Source organism: Corapipo altera, unplaced genomic scaffold (genome assembly GCF_003945725.1).
Source record: "Corapipo altera isolate COAL_440 unplaced genomic scaffold, ASM394572v1 61, whole genome shotgun sequence".
Lineage (NCBI taxonomy): Eukaryota > Metazoa > Chordata > Aves > Passeriformes > Pipridae > Corapipo > Corapipo altera.
In genome coordinates this window covers 5,642,821-5,663,130 of record NW_020884910.1, presented here as the reverse complement: position 1 = coordinate 5,663,130, position 20,310 = coordinate 5,642,821, and the positions used below count along the sequence as shown (strand labels likewise).

Genomic DNA, 20,310 nt, shown 5'->3' with positions numbered 1-20,310 from the left:
AACCTGGCAGTGCAAACCTAAAAACAAATCTAGCTTTGTTACCACAGAATAGTGGGAAAATTTTGGACTACTTGGATCTAACTCTGCTCCCTAGATTCCCCTGCTGAATTTCTAGTGATGGTACAACACCATGCTACTGGACTGCCTGTCTCAAAAAGTACATAGCACGCAGTGTGCCTCAACAGAATAACCTAACATAAATAGTTGCTATGCTTGATGCAATAAACAGGAAAACACAAGACAGAAAACTTGATTTAATTTTGAAACATAAGCATGAGACAGGATGCGTCCTGAGCTGCACAGAAGACAACACTGAAACATGCAAGTAGAGTGGATGAACCTCAGGACGAGATATCAATAACTAGTCATGAGCCTTTGTGTAGCCTTGCACCTGTATTTTCAAGATGGGAAAACACAGCATTAATTCTCTGTTTCTGAAAATGAAAAATTTTTCAAAGAGGTTGGACTGGAAAGATTTTTCAACTTAAACATGCCAAAAATATGAACTGAAGACTTCGTAAACAAACCCCCACCTTTCTATCTGAAATGAAGGAACAAAATGTAAGAGAATTACAAGTGTGGTTGTAGTCTATTCTAACCAGATTCTTTCAGAGATTCTTTCCCTGTTTTTTCCAAAAATCATTGTTTTTAAATACAGTTAAGGATGTCTGAAATAATTGAGCTAGCACAGCTCCAAGGATTCTAACACATAAATAGTTTGCTTGCAAATGCTGAACAGAAAAAGGCATAGACATGGTAAAAAAGGCATCTCAAATATAATTAAGCTTAATAATTAATTTTTATGCAGCAAAGAATTATAAAAAAAAATCCAAGTTTTTCCAAACTTGTTAACATTATGCATTTTTGATAGGTCTCATACCAAACTATTGTTTGGTACCAGGTTTTACAGTCGTTAACTTCTGATTGAGAGTTCTTATGCATCCTTCTCTTGTTATCACTTTTATGTCAAAATTACTATACACGGAAAACTATTATTTTCGAAATACTCTTCTGCTTGTGCACCGAAGTAAGTTACTAAGACTTTGGATGTTGCTTTAAATCCAAACAAGGTGATAGAACCACCTGTCTCATCCTCGAGTCTCTGCCTGCAGATGACAGCCTGTGTGTGATCTCAATCCCAATCCAAGTTACTTACTGTGGGGACCTCTGGTTCCAGGCAGGTCTGGTAAATCTATGCATACCCCCAGGTTTTGACTACTGGAGAGTATTACAACCTGAGAAGTGGTCAGAGGCCACAGAATGGAAGAATACTATGTATGTGTTTGCATTGCTTGAAAGGAGTGGAAAATGACTTACCTTTGAGGTCTTCAGTAAGGAACTCTTCTTTAAGCACAAACAAGGAGCTTAGGAACAGTGAACACCTGTTACATTGTAAGCCTAACAGTTGCCTATTATTTTGCTATTATCACCTCTTGATTGTATCATTGCAGCTTCTTTTGTTGCTTCAGCTAACAGATTTCACTGCTTTCCTTTGTGATGACATTTAACTGTATTTTTAAAATCTTTCTGGTGGAGTATCATTTGGATAGTGTCAAGCACTCCCCTTCCTTTTAAATTAGTTGCTTGTTATATCTCCCAAGTAGATTGGTTTGGTTTTGATTTCTTTGTTTGATTGGTTGGTTGGGTTTTTGGTTGTTTTGTTTTGTTTATGTTTTTTGTTTGTTTTGGTTTTTTTTAATCTGGAAGCGTTTGAAGTCAGAACGCAGTCACTTTCTGCATTTAAAATATAACCACAGAGTACATGCCTGTTCTTCTGTAATAATTGATAGAGTTAACCTGCTGGTCAGCTACTATTGCTTTTTTTTTTTTTAATTCTGGTTATTTGGACTGGCAGAGTACTAATATGTCTTTTAATATAGGTTGCCTTATAAAAATGTTAGAACATAAACCTTCTCTTAATTTAATAAAGAAACTGGAACTGCTGTACATGTGACCTTAGTAGATACTTTAGTCTAGTAGGGTCCTAGGTACAGAATATCAAAATCCAAACCTGAAGATGTGGAACTGCAGAAGGGCCAAAGGTTTGAAACCACATCTGTAAAAGTGAAAGAATTTAGTCCAACCCATAATGTTTTGTATTTTAACAGAGATCAACTTGCAGCAGAAAAGGCAAAGTGCATCCTCCACTGAATCAGCAAAAGCAGCATGAGGGATGAAACCCTGCTCTGTATTTGGCACTTGTCAGACTGCAGATCAGGTGCTGTGCCTGGATTTGGGCTCACCATTAGAGGTAAGAGATTGACAGGCATGAGTTCTGTAGGGGCCCATCAGGCTGGTAAGGAGGTGGGCACTCACAATGTAAGAGGAGAGACTGAGGACTGGGGCTTTTTTCAGCCTTGACTGAGGGTGGACCTTATTGCTCTCTGCAACTACCTCATCTGGGTATATGGAGAACACAGAGTCAGACACTGCTCAGAGGTGTGCAGTGACTGGGTGAGAGGCAGATGACACATCTTAGACCATGGGAAATTCTAGTTAAATATTAGGAAAAACTTTTTTTCCTGTGTGGATGTTCAAATACTGGAAGAGGTCACCCAGAGAGTTTGTGGATCCCCTGCCTTTGGAGGCATTTGAGACTTGTCACTGCCCTGACCTACCTGGTCTAGCTAGACCTGCTTTGAGCAGACGTTGGCCTAAACAACTTCCAACCTCAGTTATACTATGATTCTAACTACAAGCAGAGTTCAGATGGTTCCCCAATTCAGGTGGTATTTTCAGACCAAAAAGTGAACAGAAAGTTACTCTATCCTTCTGGAAGGAGACATACACTAGACAGTCCATAAAATCCTTATCTCACAAAAATACAAATATTTTTCAATGTACATTGCCAGCAATTAAATAAAATCACTGGTACAGCTGGCTGTACCAATTGCCTTTTCTACAAACATCATACCAAGGAGAAAAGCAACTCACAGAACCTGAAAATTTTTGAAATGTTCTTTAGCATTGTAAACAGAATTATAGATACAGATCCAGAAAAACCAATACAGGTGCCCCACTTAAAATCTACCAGTTTGTCCAGTGCAGCAGTAAGCAAAAACAGATTAAAAGCTTAAAAATTTTTGTGAGTGCCTGATGTCTGATACTTTGAAAAAAAAAGAGCAAGAATTGCTGTAACCCCACTGCTCATCCTTAAAATTGAAATTAGGTTTTCCTCACGATATTTGGGTACTGTTTCATAGGCTTGAGAGCACCCAGGAAGTGACATTTCCCTGGCAATGGAAATAAAAAGGCATCAAATGCTGGATATTTTCATATTATAATTCTATGACAATATGCATAAATCAAAAAGATCCCACAAACCTCATATAAAATATGCAAAATTATATACAGACCTATAAACACAGCTCCTTCGTCTGATCTTTACAATTATGTTTTATGAAGCCAACTTTCAGAATTAAAATTTTTGAGCCTCTGCATCAGAAGATATTTCTCAAATCCTCAGAAAAATATGAGCTTATTTGGTAATTTCTCTAGTTTTTCACTGCTGTATAGAATGGAAGACATTAACTCTGACCTGGAAAAGAATTCATTCTCTGCTTATAAATATCTGCAGAGAGCGTAGGAAATCATATTAAAAATTTGAAGATCACATCTTAGCAAGAGGAAACAAAAGATATCTATTTCTATCCACATTTGCTTCTGTTCTTTGACTAATAAAGTCTAGGTGGTAGAACAACTCCTTACAGTCAAGCCATCTTTTCGTTGGAATTATAGAAAAATCAGCAGCTACTGACTATCTCCATCTTTAGTTAGGGCTTCTGTCTAGCTCCCTGTGATCAGCTGGAAATTCTGAAAGCTTTTACTGAAATGAGCAGAAGTACTTCCTAAAAGAAAAATACAACCTGATGCTTAAAGTGGCTGGTGAAGCAAAGTTAGAAAACTCTCATACGAAAGCAGTTGTACAGGTCTGGATACATCCCAGATTCTCCACTTGATAAAATGAGATTAGTATTATCCTCATAATTCATTTCACCGCACTACTGCAAGGAAATGTAGATGATTTTTCAGAAAACTTTGGGAAACATTATTAGGTTAAAAGATAAAAGATATTTTCATTCAGAGCTGCTCCTGAAGGATAACAGGGAAACTGAACAGCAGCACTGTCACATCTTCCTTCTGGCCAACTCAAATAAACATTGGGGTAACTATGATCTGCAGTAGCTAAAACTATCAAAAAGTTTCAGTGTATCCTGACATATACTATATCACTCCTTTCTGTGTGGAGATATGGCATCAACAGGTGACAAGTTCCTAAGCAAGGATAGATAATAATCACAACATCAAAATAAAAAGAAGCTGAGATCAAGTTTAGTAGTCATAGAAAGGTCAAAGTGGAGTCTCAAAGTACCTTTAAGTCATGAAAATCCTGCCAAGGTTTAACAAGAACACCCTGAGTCATCAGATCCTGCATTATTACCCTAAATGCTAGCAAATGACTCCCCAAGCAATTCCCTGCACTGGCAAAACCTCCACCTGAAATAGATTTAACTTCTACTCAACCTCTACTATTACAATTCAAAGCAAAGTGAAAGCAAGGACATTACACAAGCCAGATCCTACAAAGGCAGCAGAACTGTAAGCTGCCAAATGCTAATGTATTTCCCAATTAGCTGCAGTTGGTGCTGAGAGTAGGTGATGTATCAGCACTCTGTAAAAAGCTATGAGCCAGAGCCAGTGGGATGGATGTACAATATTTTATCATTTCAAAGTGGTGACCTGAATATCTTTACAAGAAGTGTGGGCCAAAAACTATTGTTATCCCCTGAACATTCAGACTATGGGTACAATCTCAGGCAACAGCCAAAGAACGGATAAATAATCTTTAAGAGCTCTGACACTGTAGCCAGGACATTTTGGAGCAGAAGTAACTGAAATGCAGACATTATTCATCACCTTTTCCAGGAACTCTCATTTAAATGTAGGTCCTTATATTGAGAAAGAGAGGCTTTTTCCAGCCTGTTGTAAACTAAGCAATCTATAAATCAACACAGTTTTAATGGTTAGAATACCTAACAGGAACCTTTTGCCCTTCTAAGACAGTCATGAATGAGAACTGAAAGCTTTTTTTCTCCATTTTTTTTCTTTTTTAAACCTTCCTCTGCAGTTTATTATCCATGAGTATCTGCCAGCTTATACCCTGAATGCTGCTTCTACATGCAGTAGAATCCCAATCGCTGTAGCAGTAACAACAAACAGAATATTTAAGTGACAATTTGATCATACCTTTCAGAGTGTATGACGCTTTTGAAATTAATGGAGTTGCACTAGTTTCTGCAAGATGGTGAAATAGACCTTCTTAGACTTATTTTAGTTTATACTTGTTCTACATTATTAAAAAATAATGCATATGAGTAAATAGAGGAATGGTAGAAATGTAACTGTTCTGAAATCAAAATCACAGACAGGATTGTGCATTTCATTAGTCTTCTAACTTCCCTACATGTGTTGTATATTTAAGATGGATCATTATGCTTCCTATGGTCTTAGGCTGAATTTCTTTACCTTTTGGGGCTTTTCGCCCTGCTCTCCAGTCCTTCAGGTTTTGGGGGGGTTGTTCTGTGTGGGTTTTTTTAAAACATAAATCTGCCTGCAGTTTGTCAATATATTCTAGGAAAAGCTTCCGATATTGTACCTATCCCAACATGATTACAGGAAAGGTGGTGGTAAGGTAGCTCTTTCTCCAATATGCAACTTTTTTATATCATACAATAAAGCCCTTACTAATTCTAGTTGCCATGGTATGTTTCTTTCTTTTCTAAAAACCTTTAAATTTAGTCTTTTGTGCATTGTTTATATTTTCCTTGTGTAATGACCCAGGATTTAAAGCTATTTCGTGCTATGTGTCCTTCAAGACAATGTATTTTTAATAATACTAACAAAAAGAAGTTTGATCTGTAGAATATGGCTTAGCCTTAGGTCCTATCCTATGGCTATTTTGATACTCTGAGTATTCACCTTTCCTCTTAATAGCTGCCCAAGTCTTTATTGATAAACATTAATTTTACAGGTCTATAGCTGCCTACATTACTCCTTTTTCCTTTTTGAAGTATTAGGAGTATTATGATTTTCCACTCCAAAATTTGTTTAGGTGTATTCCTAGATTTCTAGTTTCTCAAACATCATTGTTAACGGAGTAAATTATTTCAACTAAATCACTCCATACACTGAAACCTGCACAACCTAGATTGAATTTTCCAATGATTTTTCAACATTTATTTACTTAACTTTTATCAGGAGCAATTAGCAGTTTTCCAAGTTCCTCAGTCATTTACAGTGTGAAAGACATATTTATTGCCCAACTTTTGCCTTGAGGAACAAGTGCTACATTGGTTAATACATGCATATGATTCCCCATAAAAGAAATTAAGTTAGGCTGCATTATGTAAGGGTGTGATCCAACTTTAATTTTTATCTCTAAAAAGACACTCAAAGTAATGAGGCGTGGCTATGTGGCTTTTTCAGTCATCTTACATGAGAAACTTCCCATGAGAGCAAAACTAGAAAGGACTCCTTGAGACTGAGAATATTTATAGAACAATTATAAGATTTTTTGTGTGAACCACACATTCCAACCCAAATACCAGGAAATCCCAAATACCAACCCAAATCCCCTTTACATGGATATTTAAGAAGGTGTTCCATGATCTGCCCTAGACATTTTTAGGTTATGCAAGACGTTGAATTTTCATTTTATGTTTTCTGAAGTGAAATTTCTCCTCTCACTACGCATTTCCACTGAAATATTAAAGAAGAATTGAGAAAAAGATGTTACAGCAAAATGTATATTTAAGAGTTGGCTGAGGCAAGTCTCAAGGAGGACTGAGACAAATGACTGATTTCTGATCTGACTTCTCAGAAGCTCAGAGACTCCAGAAAATACAGATGTTCAACTGTCTTATCACTGTTGTGGAACGGAATTTGTACACCAAATAAAGAAAATAGACCAGCGCATGCATTGAGTCTTATAAGCAGAGTTCACCGACAACCAGCTATAATGGCTCAAATGTGCAAAAAGTTCTGGAGCCTTTTCATAATAAAATATTACACACAGAGTGTGTAATGATTGTCAATATATGTCTACATGAAATAAATGAATATTAAACAAGCAAAATGCTGAGAGCTGCCAACAGAACTGTATGGGTTAATAGGTGGTTTTTAGAAAGCCTTTTCAGACAAAGCCTCTGAGGTTATTGTGTTATCTCATGAATCAGTTGGTAAAATGTTTAGCCAATGAATGTAAGGAAGTTTAAAGCTGTTGGCTTTCGCCTACCGTACCAAGATCAGTCTTAAGATCTGTTGGCAGACTTAACTTTCTTGATCCTTTAACTGAAACAACAGAAAAAGGAGAAAGGCAGTTGTTAATAAGTAAGAAAGAAAAAGGAGCGAGGGAAAACAACATGCCATCTTCTGGTTAAAACCATGTTGCAAATTTGTAGCACTTTTTTTTTCTTTCAATCAACATATAAAGGCAGAATTATGGTTTAAGTATTTTTTTACACCATTCAGCAAAATAAATGTAACTAAACAAAGAAACACTGGAAAAAAACATTACTTCAGCTGTCAAGAAGTGAATGGTGCTTTACACAGCTCTGGCTGTGTACTGCAATATCTTACCTTGTGGTGACAGGAATGATAAAAAAAGAAACCACAAATGAGATTAAGGTAAATATTGCAAATGCTGGTTATGCAGCATATCACAAATATTTAAACACCTGCAAACCAATTTAAAAAGAGGGTGCAATGAAATTATGAGATCTGGTGTCATCATACCTCAAGATACCATTCGAAAAAGAGAGGGCATATTGTACAGGTAATGGAGACAGAACATACCATTGTAACATTGTGGAAAGAAAGACAGATTGCACAGAAACGAAATACAGCAGTTTCAGGACATAATGTGGTGTTATCTAGTAATCAAAATATTGCATTTAATTTAGAGAAGATTTAATTATTTGTTGTGTTCCAATTATGCAACAAAACTATAATTTTGCTTCTGTTCAAAAGTGTTTTCATTTCCTTACACATGAGTACATTTTCAAACAAGGAACACTAGAGAACTGAAATGAAGCATGTCTTGTAGCAGTCAAAATGGCATTAAATTTATTAAAAGAATACCTTAAGAAAGCCTTTATTAATTATTCGGAGGACTTAATTTCCAATTTGGTTATTTCATTTTGTAGTCATTCAGACTTTTTTTCACTTGTTTTTCTGGCTTTTATCCCTTACCCATACTGTCTGTTACTAGAAGTGAACAATCAAATATTTGTCAGCTAACTATATTACTTCTAAAAAAAGTCCCACATGGTAAATATCACGGTGACAGGAATATTGGGACACATGAATTTGAGGAACAAATTCTTTGTAATTTTTATTTAGTAAGCTTTTAGGTCAGAAGGATGCCCAGAACAGCCACTTACCATTTTAAGTCATAGAATCCCCCCAAAAAATTTCTGTTTTATTCTTTTGCAGTGTCATAAAACACAAACCCTGCAATGTGGCAGAAGCAAATATCAGCCAGCACCTATGTTAGATGTTTTTCTCTTCAGGGATGAGTAGGAGTGTCCATGAGACTCTTGAGCAACATTTCGCTATCAGCAGAACCAGCATAGCCCTCCCAGTAACCCATTTGTAGCTGTCACTTTAACTTGGGACAAGGTGAGGAAATCTCTCCAGGACAGCTTGATATCAAAAATATACATCCCTGACACTATAACATGAAATTCTCTAATTTGGATACCAAATGTTAGAGTCCTACATCCATTTTAGGCACTCACATAAAGGGCAGCTTGATTTTCAGAACAGCCCTTAAAAAAAAAATTCCATTTATCTGAGCAGTTGTCATATACTCTTTCAGACTGTGAATGGAGGGTACTGCTCCAGAAAATCAGTGCTTTGCTATAGAGAAAGAAGCATCACTTGTGATTTAATCTCCTTTAAAGGAAATAACAACATCTGGCCTAACCAGCCCTCTGAAAAGGATAAGCAATTCCTAGGAAAAACTGTAGAATACTTTATTAACAGACTAGGATTTAGATTAGAATATGTCAGAGCTATAAAACCTAGCTGCATTTAACACCGAAGAGCTTCATTAGTACTGTCACCATACTGGCTTTGAGCTTTGCAAATTGGTAATCTAACCTCTTCTATTTCTATTTTACAGGTGTTTGTGTACAACAGGAATTACATGTCGTGTTATCTGCGATAGCTGTTCCCAAATAGTGATACATATGTCTGAACTGCAAGAAATAGCTCCCAACTATTTGTGTGCAGGCTAATACAATGCATGCAAAGTATGGACTTTTCTAATTCTTCTGAAGGACTCTAAACTGGCTTATTTGGGAGCTGCCACAGCTGTCGTGCAACAGTCGCATGCTCTTCATGTGGCAATCCCGTGGCCAGACATGATTGTACTAGGACACAGCATGGATCACTGTCCTCAGACCACATGTTTGAGGAAGGAGCTGGTTGCTTTCATGCTTTACTGTGACTAAAGCTGTGTATATTGCTTTCTATTAATAATATTCACATTCTGAACAGTTTATGTAACCTGTTTTTAATACCTAAATCATGCATGTTTTACTTTCTTTACATTTATTATAAAGGAGGATCATGCATGTAAACCTATCTTGCTCAGAAAGAGCTTTTGAAAAACAGTTTACCTTAAGAATGAAGTAGAGTATAAAGGTTTAACAGGCTAGCAGAGTTGTTTGCTACCATTATTTGTTTATATTCACACTGGAGGCAGCCAGCAGAAATTGTGATACAATTGTGATACAGTGCAAGGCAAGACAGCCCCTGCCCAAAAGAGCTTAAAGTGTTAACAGTTGAATTATTCAAGTGTGGGATGAGAAAGTGTTCACAGGTACAGTCTAGCAGCTAGCTAAGCTGAGCACCTGGGTCTTCTGACCTGACAACATTCTGTTTTGTTGCCATATGGTTCTTATCAGTCTTTCAATGAAAACACCAAGACATAACCAACAAACAGCTATGACATTCGATGGTGTGTTTCCCTCAGCTATTACAGCAGAACTGTGGTCACAGATTTTAACATTATTGAAAATGAGGGTGACTTTATACAAGTCTTTTTCTATTAGGGAGGTTCTGCCTGACCAACACTCTGAAACATCACTTCCAGTCTCCACTGCTGAAGAAGGGGTTTAAGAGCCTAATATTTATCTATTGGACAAGGCACACAGTAAGGTCCTGGAGGTTTGGCTGCTGGTTCTCAGAGGCAATGCAGAGACTGCCCTTTCTCTTTGGTGGTCTCAAGGAGGGTACCTGCTGATCCAGACCTGGACTCACAGATCAAGATCCTACCCTCTCCCTGGACGGGGTTGGTGATCACCAGGCTGTGCTTGGCCCTGGTCACCCTCCCCACAGCTGCTCTGCTCCCTTGCTTTAGCTGTTGTCTTCCCTGTCCACAGGAGCTGCTGACCCCTGTTGGTGAGCTCAGGTGCCCTTGAACCCTGAGCTATGAACCATGGGCTGCACATGGGCTACCCCTGCTGCTCCCCCTGAGTCAAACACCACGGCCCAAACCCAGGACCCCATTTTCTCCCCTCTGCCAGCTCATGCTGCTTCCTGTTCCTTGCTACATACACATCCCTTCTCAAGAACTTAAGTAAGCACGAATTCACCAGATCAGAAACTCCCTCACATATGCGAAATAGTGATAAAATGCACTTTGTATCCACACTACAGGAGCTAACTTCTCTTTAATTATTAATTTGTCTTTGACTAGTAAACATTCTTTTTAATTTAATAGAAATAGGTAGAAAGGTTATGCTGGTAGTGCTATCAATAATAAAATTTCAAAATAAATCGCATTCTATGTTTTACATGCACACAAAATGTTTTGAAACATTTACTTTCTAGCTTTCTAGCTGTTTTCCAGTAGAATATAATTTTCAAACTGAGTCAAATTTATTCCGTTACTTTGCAGCTACCCACAAGTTAAAAAAGGGAAGAACTGTTAGAAATTTAGTAATATTCTTCTTGAAGGAAAGCTATTTAAAAAAAACACTTCATGTAGGAAAGTGGGAGGTTGGCATGTCATGGGCCTAATCCCAGCAGATTTAACCAGTGAAATAAATCAGGATGGCAGCACTTGGAAATCACAGTATGTACAAAAACTTAAAATCTTGCCATTAGGGACCCATTCCAAAGCTCACGGGAATCAGTTGTAAAAATCTTTACATAGCCTCCTCTAAGCTTTATAGTCTTAAACCCATTTTTGACGCAAGCCCCCAATATGAAGGTGATTTCTTGAGGAAAAACACAAAAGCATTTTCATTTTAAAGCACACATTTAAAAAGTCACTGTCCTATATACAGACTCATGAAATTCTTTCCTTCTGCTCTTTGAAAGAAGTCTGAACTGTCCATTGCATCTCACACAACAAAACTAAATGACTATCGAAGTTGTATTTTCTTGTGCTCACAGTGTATTCTCAACTACATGCTTCAATATGAAGTTACATACAAATGGTTAAAACGGTAATGGATATACACAATTATTAATACATAATTATTTATACTACATATTATATTCCTAAGAGGCCCTGAATAAGTTTTCCTAATGAAATGATAGAAAGAAAGGTAAACTTTACTGGAATGGGTACACTTCTGTAATATATTATACAGTAATTAACTGAACCATTGAATATTGTACCACTTATGTGATAAATGCTTTAGAGCTACTGTGCTCACATGTGCCACTGTAGAGTGAATGTAGTACAAAGCCCTAACTTTTGACCTCCAAATTACAAACAAAAATCAAAATGCAGTTTGACTTTCTCTATCGAAAGAACATGGCATGCAGGAGTAAGAATAAGATATTCTTAGGGTTAAGCCATCCAATACCATTATATGGCATGCCTTGCTGTATTACTGTTCTCATGAAAAATGCTTTATATGGATAAATCTTTGGGGTTTTTTATTTTTAAATTTTTTTTGTTCCACAATTTTTGCCAATGTTATTCCATATCTATTCCTCTATCCAGAATACATTTACAGTGGAAATTGTCACCACTCAGATATTAAAAAATAAACAGAATCTTTCGAATGGCTTTATTATTTTTTTCTTTATAGTGTTGGAAATGTGTCACTATAGTATTTAAATATGAATTTAATTAGGATACCAGTGGTTAGAGAGGATTACTCCCCTCCTCTGTCTACCATTCTTAAAAAGACAGGTTGGTGGTACTTTAGTTGCTGCTACCCTCTGTGTGGTACTGTGAATTTCAGAAAACTTTTAATCAAATGATTTAATTTTTTGTTCTATTCTGAAAGATGTTCAGAACGGGAATCTGATTTTTCAATTACATTGTCTGCAAAGCCATGTTTTAGTAAACAGTACAGGAGGAAGATCTGAGAGGACAGTCTTGTGAAACAAGTTAAATATTACTTAATGAAGAAGTTGGATTTGTACTGAATTACAAACCAGCCTTGCCTGTGAAACAAGGAGTGCTCTTCAGTACTGAGTCTCTCACTCAGTTCTCTAACACTTATATCAATGACAGAACACACAAATGCCTAATTCTGCATTGAGGTAAGGAGAAGAGAAACAACAAAGCTGAACTACTAAGCTGACCTAGGCTGCCTCTGCAGAAGCTTAGTCAGAGGTCAAAACATTGTCCAGGAATAGGATGTTACAGGCAAAATGTATTTTTCAGGAGGGGGTTCAGCTAGTCTAAGCAATGTTCAGGATCAGACCTAGAAATGAAGAGGCAGGAGATTTTTCAAGTCCTCCAAGAAGCCTTTATCAACACTGTTCTTGTGGGCCTGATTGGAATGGAAATCTAAGTTACTAATAGCTCTCTTAGATGTAAAACTACTTGTGTCTACACTGGCAATTAGTGTGCAATAGGGATTCTTCCTAGGCATTGCCTTGGAGTCTCAAAGTATGCACATGAGCTCAGCAGTGTTGTTCCTCAAATCATTCCCCTTCTGATGGAACTAAGGATGAAAGTGCTCACCATCATGTGTGCAGCCATCCAGATCAGTGTCCTCCAGCAGTTTGCACTTTGCAAATATATTGTGCATACTCAGGGCCAGTATCTGGCATGAACTTCACTGCCAAGTGAAGAATGGATGTTGTCATGGTCTGGCAACCAGAATGAATTGCTAAAAATCAAATTCTACTCCTTCTGTCTTTGCAACCTTATCAGTCAGTGATGTAGTCATACCCAGTAGGACCTTCATTGGGCAGCAACTTGAATCACTTCTCTCAGCAGTCAAGTGTTCTTTCCCTTTCTGCTAAATTTCCGAAGGATGAAGTCTTGGTCTATTTTCAGCAGGGGAATGTGGTCACTGGTTTTACAAACACAAGTATCATGGGGCTCTTACAGAACACAGTGCACTTCCATTATGGAGCTTGTGTGCCATGAACTTTAAGCAGATCAAAAGCAAGACTGGAAGGATCCTGCCTGACTAATGTATAAATGTATGTAGTTGTGTTCTGTGAGTAAGAAATGTTAGTCAGTGCAAAGGCTCATGTGGGTGTAAGGTTGTGCTGATAAGCACAAGATAGTTCCACTTCCAAGTTCTTGGAGAATGAAGTTACTTAAGCTGATTAGACTGGATTCTGCCCAGTTTTACAGCAGGTATGCCAAAGCAAAATTAATTAAATTTTGCATTAATTTATAAAAAATAATTAATATCAGTCACAGTAAAAGAACCTTCTTCTTTTAAAAAGAAGTTCCAAGAATAGCTACTGCCTACAAAATTGCACCTGATATCACATTTTGGAGATTCAAATATAGCTTGGAAAACAACATGAAAGTGCTAAAATAGGAAACATCCATAAATGTGCCATGCTTTCCCTGCTGAATGATCTTCAAAACAGAAAAGCAGAATAAATTTTGAAGCAAATTATCTTAAATTTATCCAAGAGAGCTATTTTTGTTCACTAGCAGAATGAAAAATTGAAGTAAACTGCAGAAAAAGTAAGGTGCTATAGGAGTCAGTCATCATTATAAAACTAAGAAAATGCACATGTTTGTCAACTCAGTGATCTCTTAGCTTTCAGTAAGAAGAAAAAGAGAGGTTTTCAGCTCATTTCTGAAGAGAAAATTGAAAAGTTGAGTGTGAGCCACACAATAAGTAATCTAATTATACTAAGCTATCAAATGTTTTCTTTTAAAGCCTATGAGTTTCTGAGGCCCTGTTCAAGAGTTTGAGCTCCTAGTTTTATACCAATATTATGATAGTCTATTTCATTTTGATATTCCCATGTCTACAGAATTTGGCTGAAAATAGTAAAAGGAAATACATATTTCAAAACAGCTGTTTTGTTTGAGCTCTTGATGCGTCAGTGAAACACTTTTATTAGTTTCAGCTTTTTATAAATTACTAATTAGTGGCCTCCATTTAAGATTAATTTGTCATAATAAAATAAAATATGTGAAACAATAACAGAGGATTTGAATAGCATATTTGTGGGAATTCGTTACCATAACTAAGGGGGGGGGGGAAAAGTATCTATCAATACTTACCAAACTACAAGGAAAAGAATTGTGATATGCATACCATAAGCAAAATGAATGTATCACAGCTACACCTCCTTATTTTCCATCACATTTAAGTCAGCTAGTAGAAAACAGCTCTAAGCAACAATCTTTAAGTCAGTGAACTCACATTAAAGAGATCAATGCAGACTAGGTACTTGTAGAAAAAGTCTCTAGGAATGAGATGAACTCCACCTTCTGAAGGACTATGGGTAAAATGGGAAACATATATAAATTTTTAAATGGCCAAGATTTCCCTGCCAGGTCACAGTGGTTGATAAGCGAATATTTTTATTTGAGGCTCTGCTTCCATTGTAAATTACAGAACTTAGGCACTGGTGGGTTCTAATGGTTAAAATTTACCATCTTCGTATTGCTGCTTCAAGTAATTTCTCTACGTGCACATGTGCATTTTACATACATATATATATGTGAAAAATCATAAGGACTCCCTACTGGAAAGAAAAAAGGAATCAGAAAGCCTTTTAAGAAAACAGACAAACAAGCCTATAATAGGAGGTTATAGGAATATACTTGCACAATGCGGTTAAATCAAATGTTTTCATACTGTTAACCTCAAGATGCACCAAGTACATTTAATTTTTCTTTAAGTAAACAGACTTAGGATTTTACTGTGCTACCTAATAAGCACTTCTCCAGTAATTTATTCTCTTTGGAACTGTAACTATGAATTTCACTTCTTAGGGATTAATGAAACACAGTGATGCATGACATGAATGGCTTATACAGACTGCAGGAAGAGAAGCCAGTCACCTTTACCTGAAGTGGGAGACTTGCAACGCTCTAGCTCCAGGGAAACTGGACTGTCACTGAGTTCAGTCAGGCCTGAAAAAATGGAGTTAAAGAGTTAAGTTACAATCTAACAGGGCATGCTTTAACTTTCTAGGTTGATGATATTCTGAACTTTAAAGTCAATTTGGAGAAAAGAATGGTGTGAAATAAGAGGAAAATATCTATTTCAGATAACTGCAGTTATCAGGCTGTCACTGCAGAAATTTAGGTTTGGTTTAAAAAAAAAAACATCACACCTCTTGTTAACTCAAGTGCCTTGGGATAGAAAAGAGTAATCTAACAAAACAAAACAAGTATAGTTTAAAATGTAAAAGTCTGTGATATGAATAAAACTCATTTGTCCCTGTCAAACTGATGTGGAAACTCTGCTTTCAACTGCTGCAGAATGCAGAGGAAATCTTAAAAGAGGGGAGGAAGAAAAATAAAATCACCACTACTATTCCATATTAGGAACTTCTGTTTGAATTCACACAAGATAGATCATTTTAAAGGACATGGAGGCGTTGATAATCCTGTCTGAGTATAACAGAATTTTTGGACAAGATGCTTTATATATTGTTCATAAATATTTGTGAGGAATTCAGTCTACATGGAAGACAGCAACATATAAAGCAACCCTAGTCTACACTGCTTAAGCTTGGGCTTGTTTCTGTGACCCAACCTTTGGCACAGGTTGAATGAAAAAGTTCAAACATGCCTTTTGGCATAGGAGGGAGGGAAAGTCTGAGCTCATGCTATCCTTTACCATGTTGAGTGGGTGAACTGGGCATGGCCACACCTACTCAAACGTACCTTTCCTATGTATCCCGTAATGCCCCGTGGCCTGTATCAAGGGGTTCACCCTTGTTACCTGGAGCTCTGGCACTGCATGCCATAGGCTATGTGGGTCTGACTGAAAGCCCAGCACCAGACCTACAGATGGCACTATGGACTCACAACATTCAGGTCAGAGCCTAGTGAACATCAGCCCACAGTCAGATGTACAATATTGTTGTACTGATACTGTATTTACACACATGCTGCCCATGTCATTTCCTGAAAATCAAACATCCTACAAGAACCTTTCGATATGCTTTAATCTGGCACCAAAAGATTACATGGTTTAATATTTATCACTCCTGAACTCTCAGACCCAGAGTCCCTTATCTCTAAAATTCATATACACTCTTGTCTTAAAAAATTCTGCTACTGTTTGGCCACCAATGCTGTTCTCTTAGTGTTGAAAACAATGAAATCTTAATGCAGGTACTGACAACTTTGTGACAAGAACTAGGGAGAGTCCAGAGCCCCAACAAGCAGAACAAAGAAGCTTCTACCACTAACAAAGATGCAGGAGTGCAAGAATAATATTGAGAATCCTTTGGAAAAGCAGCAGCTCATTTGGCCTGTTAAGTCAGTATTAATGACATACTTGTTCCTGACTTTTAAAAAACAAGATATCATAAACTAGCTACTATTGTTGAAGACCAGAGATCTTTTGTTTTGAGAGACATGCTTGAATCCTTTTTCTGATTCTCTGAGAGAATTTTATATTTAATCATGAGTCCAGTCACTTTTGATATTATGAGAGAATTCATAACATAATGATTCCCCATCACCTAGGGAGCCTCTCTATGTATAGTTTTCTTACAGCAAATCTTAATTCTACTTGACCCTGAGGTTTCTGTACGTACCTAGAGATTTGGAACAGAATTGATTTTTGCTGCAGAACTGTCTGCAAGGTGCAGTGGGAGAGAGTTTGGTACATTTGCATAGCATTAGAGGCCTTGGATGAATAAAATGAAATATTACACTGTTTCTTTTCTAAGTACATATTAAAGTTTTAACACTTTATCTTGTTCTAAACCTTGGATAGTTAGTACTGGTGTCAGTTACAATGTCAAATCCCAGGTCAGATTTTGCTTCTAAATAGCGTGGTGTGGTTTTTTTGGTTTGGTTTGTTTGTCTGTTTTTTAACTGTGAGTTCATAAAAACAATATTACATCTCAATACAAATTATAGTGCTACAGACTTAAACAGGAAATGCATCAAACCACACCACCCAAGAGCAATCACCATAAGAATACCATGAATTCTTTTTTACAACATACAACATTAAAGATACATCTCATGTTATGATATCTATAAATGGTGAACATGTGAACTCTACAAATCCAGACTTGCTGTCAAGCTACTATCACTTTTAACAACGATCACCAATAGATGCTTTTAAAGGAGAAGTGCAGTATGTCCCCATCTTAAATGTAAGTGGCACCATGTGCCCTGCACAAGATTATTATCTTAGACAGTTAGATTTGCTTAAGCACTGCCACTCACAGATTTTCTCCTGCCATAAATCTTTCTTGCTTAGAAATATTACAAGTTATTGTCATTACCCACCCATTTGTCCAAAGTCTCTTTTAATTTTGCTAAATTCTAAATTCTGAAGATGTTACAAGGCAACGAATTGCACAACCATCATTCACGGAAAAGAATAAACATCAATTTGTCAGTTTCTATGTGTTGTCTTTGATTCCACTAAATGTCATTTTTTGTTTCCCTTTGAGATAAGAGGAGATCTCAAGCTATTCTTTGTACTACTGCTCATTTTCTACTGTAATTTCTTTTTTAAGGAAACCAAGCTAAATACTTCCATGGACTTCAGCTTCCCTTGAATGTTTGAGAGACTATAACAGCTACTGAAATTACATTACAAAAATATTTTTGCTTTCCATTTTGAAGTTCTGTAGGCACAATTTGTACCCCAAGATATTTTAGCAATTTTTAGCCAAAAACTCCACCATCCCAGCAAATTTTGAGTCCACCTGAAGCAAGAATGTAGCAACAAAACTAAAGGCAAATAACTGAGATTGGCAATGTGAACAACCACCTGTGAGAAGATATACCCATTGACACAATGAAGAAATTTGCTTTGATTTGAGCAAATCAAATGTGTGTTTACGCGTCTAAATAGTGCAAGATGTAAATATATCACACAAGGCATTAAATCCCTTCTAAAGACATGTCCCATGCATATTTTTCAAAGTTAACTGTGATTCCCATTTCCTCTTCATTAAAGGATCAAAAAATGTACTGCCTAGTATGAAGTAACAACTTTTACAAACTCTTAATTTGAAATTATTTTTTAAATTTTAAATTTCTATCTCTATGTTTAAATGATTCAGATGGAACATTTACTTTAAAGTACCCAAAGCCATAATATATGTTCCTATAAATGAATTGTAAATAAATTATCATAAAAATTCACAGGTCAATAAGTAAACCCAGTGCTACTCTAATCCATCATCTTCACACTGAATTACCATACTAGGTTTTGTTTATGCTTTTAGATACATATATACATGTGTGTGTGTGTGTGTATGCCTGTATTCTTTGGAAACTAGTCAGTTCAGAATATGGTTGTTGACTTAAAGCTCAACCTATATTAGCTTCTTAGGTGTGATTTAAAGTGTCAACTACTGATATGTAATGGTTCATAACACACAGTCTTCTGTGTCCTTTTGTCAGACCAAGGTTACTTTTGCTGACATCCTCTCAAGGAATTGGCCTGAAGGAAGAAGGTTTTCTCACTGAAAGGTCTTCATTATGAAAATTATTTTCCAACGTATCAACATCCTTTGAATTTGACAACTTTTTGGGTGCTTCATAAAGACTATTTATTTTCTTGTTCTTCCAACAGATGGTATGAATTTCTAGTAGGAGATGCAAATTCCTTTTGCATCATTTTGGTATTTTTATATTCTGCTGCAAACATTATCTCTCTAGATGCAGTAAATGTACTTGTTTTAATATTTGAATATATGTTACCCACCACCGGGTAACATATTCAACTTGATTTCAACTGAAGAAAAAAAAAAAGAAAACCAACCAACAACATAATTCTGCACTACTGCAGAGAGAGTTTATTTTTTTAGCTTGTCATATATTCTTGCTACAAAGCAAGGTGGCTGCAGATATTACAGCAAATGGAACTAGCATCAGCACTAGAAAGCAACTCTCAGCTCTGCACTTACCCTCATCTCAGCTTCTATTATTTTCCTCAAATTGCTTCCCTGATAGGACAATTGTGTTTCAATCTCTCCCATCACATACACCTAGGACTGATTGCGTTTCTTCCCTTCTTGCTTTCTCTTTCCCACTTTCACCTCTCAAACCAGCAAATTTGTTGTCTTAATGCTCCAAGTCCACTCAGGGTGCATTTGAGTCTACCTTACATATGTAATCATTATCAAGTTCTCTATAGATTTATTAGCTAAAATTCAAAACAATTATTCCACCACCATGCTTTGCATACTGGATGTCCTTGGCATTGGTGACTGTGTCTTTCCTTTGCAAATCCTCTCTTCTCCAACATAGTGCTTCTTTCGTCTGACACTTGGTTTTTTTTCCTTTACCTCTTCACTTGCAAGACATCCCAGACTGAAATATCAACACTTCCTTTATCTCTCTGACCCAGCATTTGATTAGGATGAAGAACTGAAGAGATTCTTTTGTATAAACATGACAATAATTATAAATATACATATTTTTTGCCCTAATGATTCATAAATATACAGATCTAACTTGGATTTTTTCCATCCAAGGTAGAGTAATAATCTTGTCTAAAATTTACTCAAAAGTGTCCAAGTATGAACTTAACACTGTCAAGATGACCCCTACCTTCTTTTTGTACTGAAGTCTCCACTGTGTCAACAGAGCTAGCAGCACCACTGAATTCGCTGGTACTTTAATCCATTATATTGGTAACATTTTTAGAAGATCACACTCTAACTCTCATATTCAGGTTGGATACTAAATTACACTGTTTCTTCCTGCAAATCAGCTCTAAAATGACCAAGAAAAGTCTCAGTATCTTGCTCATTGATAATCTCTTCCTTGATTTCAATGCCTACAAGTAATTCTCTCAAACTGATCCTCATGAATTATCTTCCTGGTTCATTACTTAATTTAATCTACTACTCATATAT

The 20,310-nt window shown here is 36.6% G+C and overlaps 1 protein-coding gene across 9 annotated transcripts in view; it reads right to left on the bottom strand.

Moving 5' to 3' along the window:
* Nucleotides 1-20,310, bottom strand: part of STXBP5L (syntaxin binding protein 5 like) — a 193,951-nt gene that overhangs the window by 30,638 nt on the left and 143,003 nt on the right. For 7 of the 9 annotated variants that reach the window (XM_027653282.1, XM_027653283.1, XM_027653286.1 and 4 more), the window contains one exon: nt 15,311-15,376. In XM_027653282.1, coding sequence (XP_027509083.1) covers nt 15,311-15,376 — 66 coding nt within the window. Of the gene's footprint in view, nt 1-7,299; nt 7,351-15,310; nt 15,377-20,310 lie in introns of all 9 variants that reach the window. The other 2 variants (XM_027653284.1, XM_027653287.1) reach the window with 1 other exon arrangement.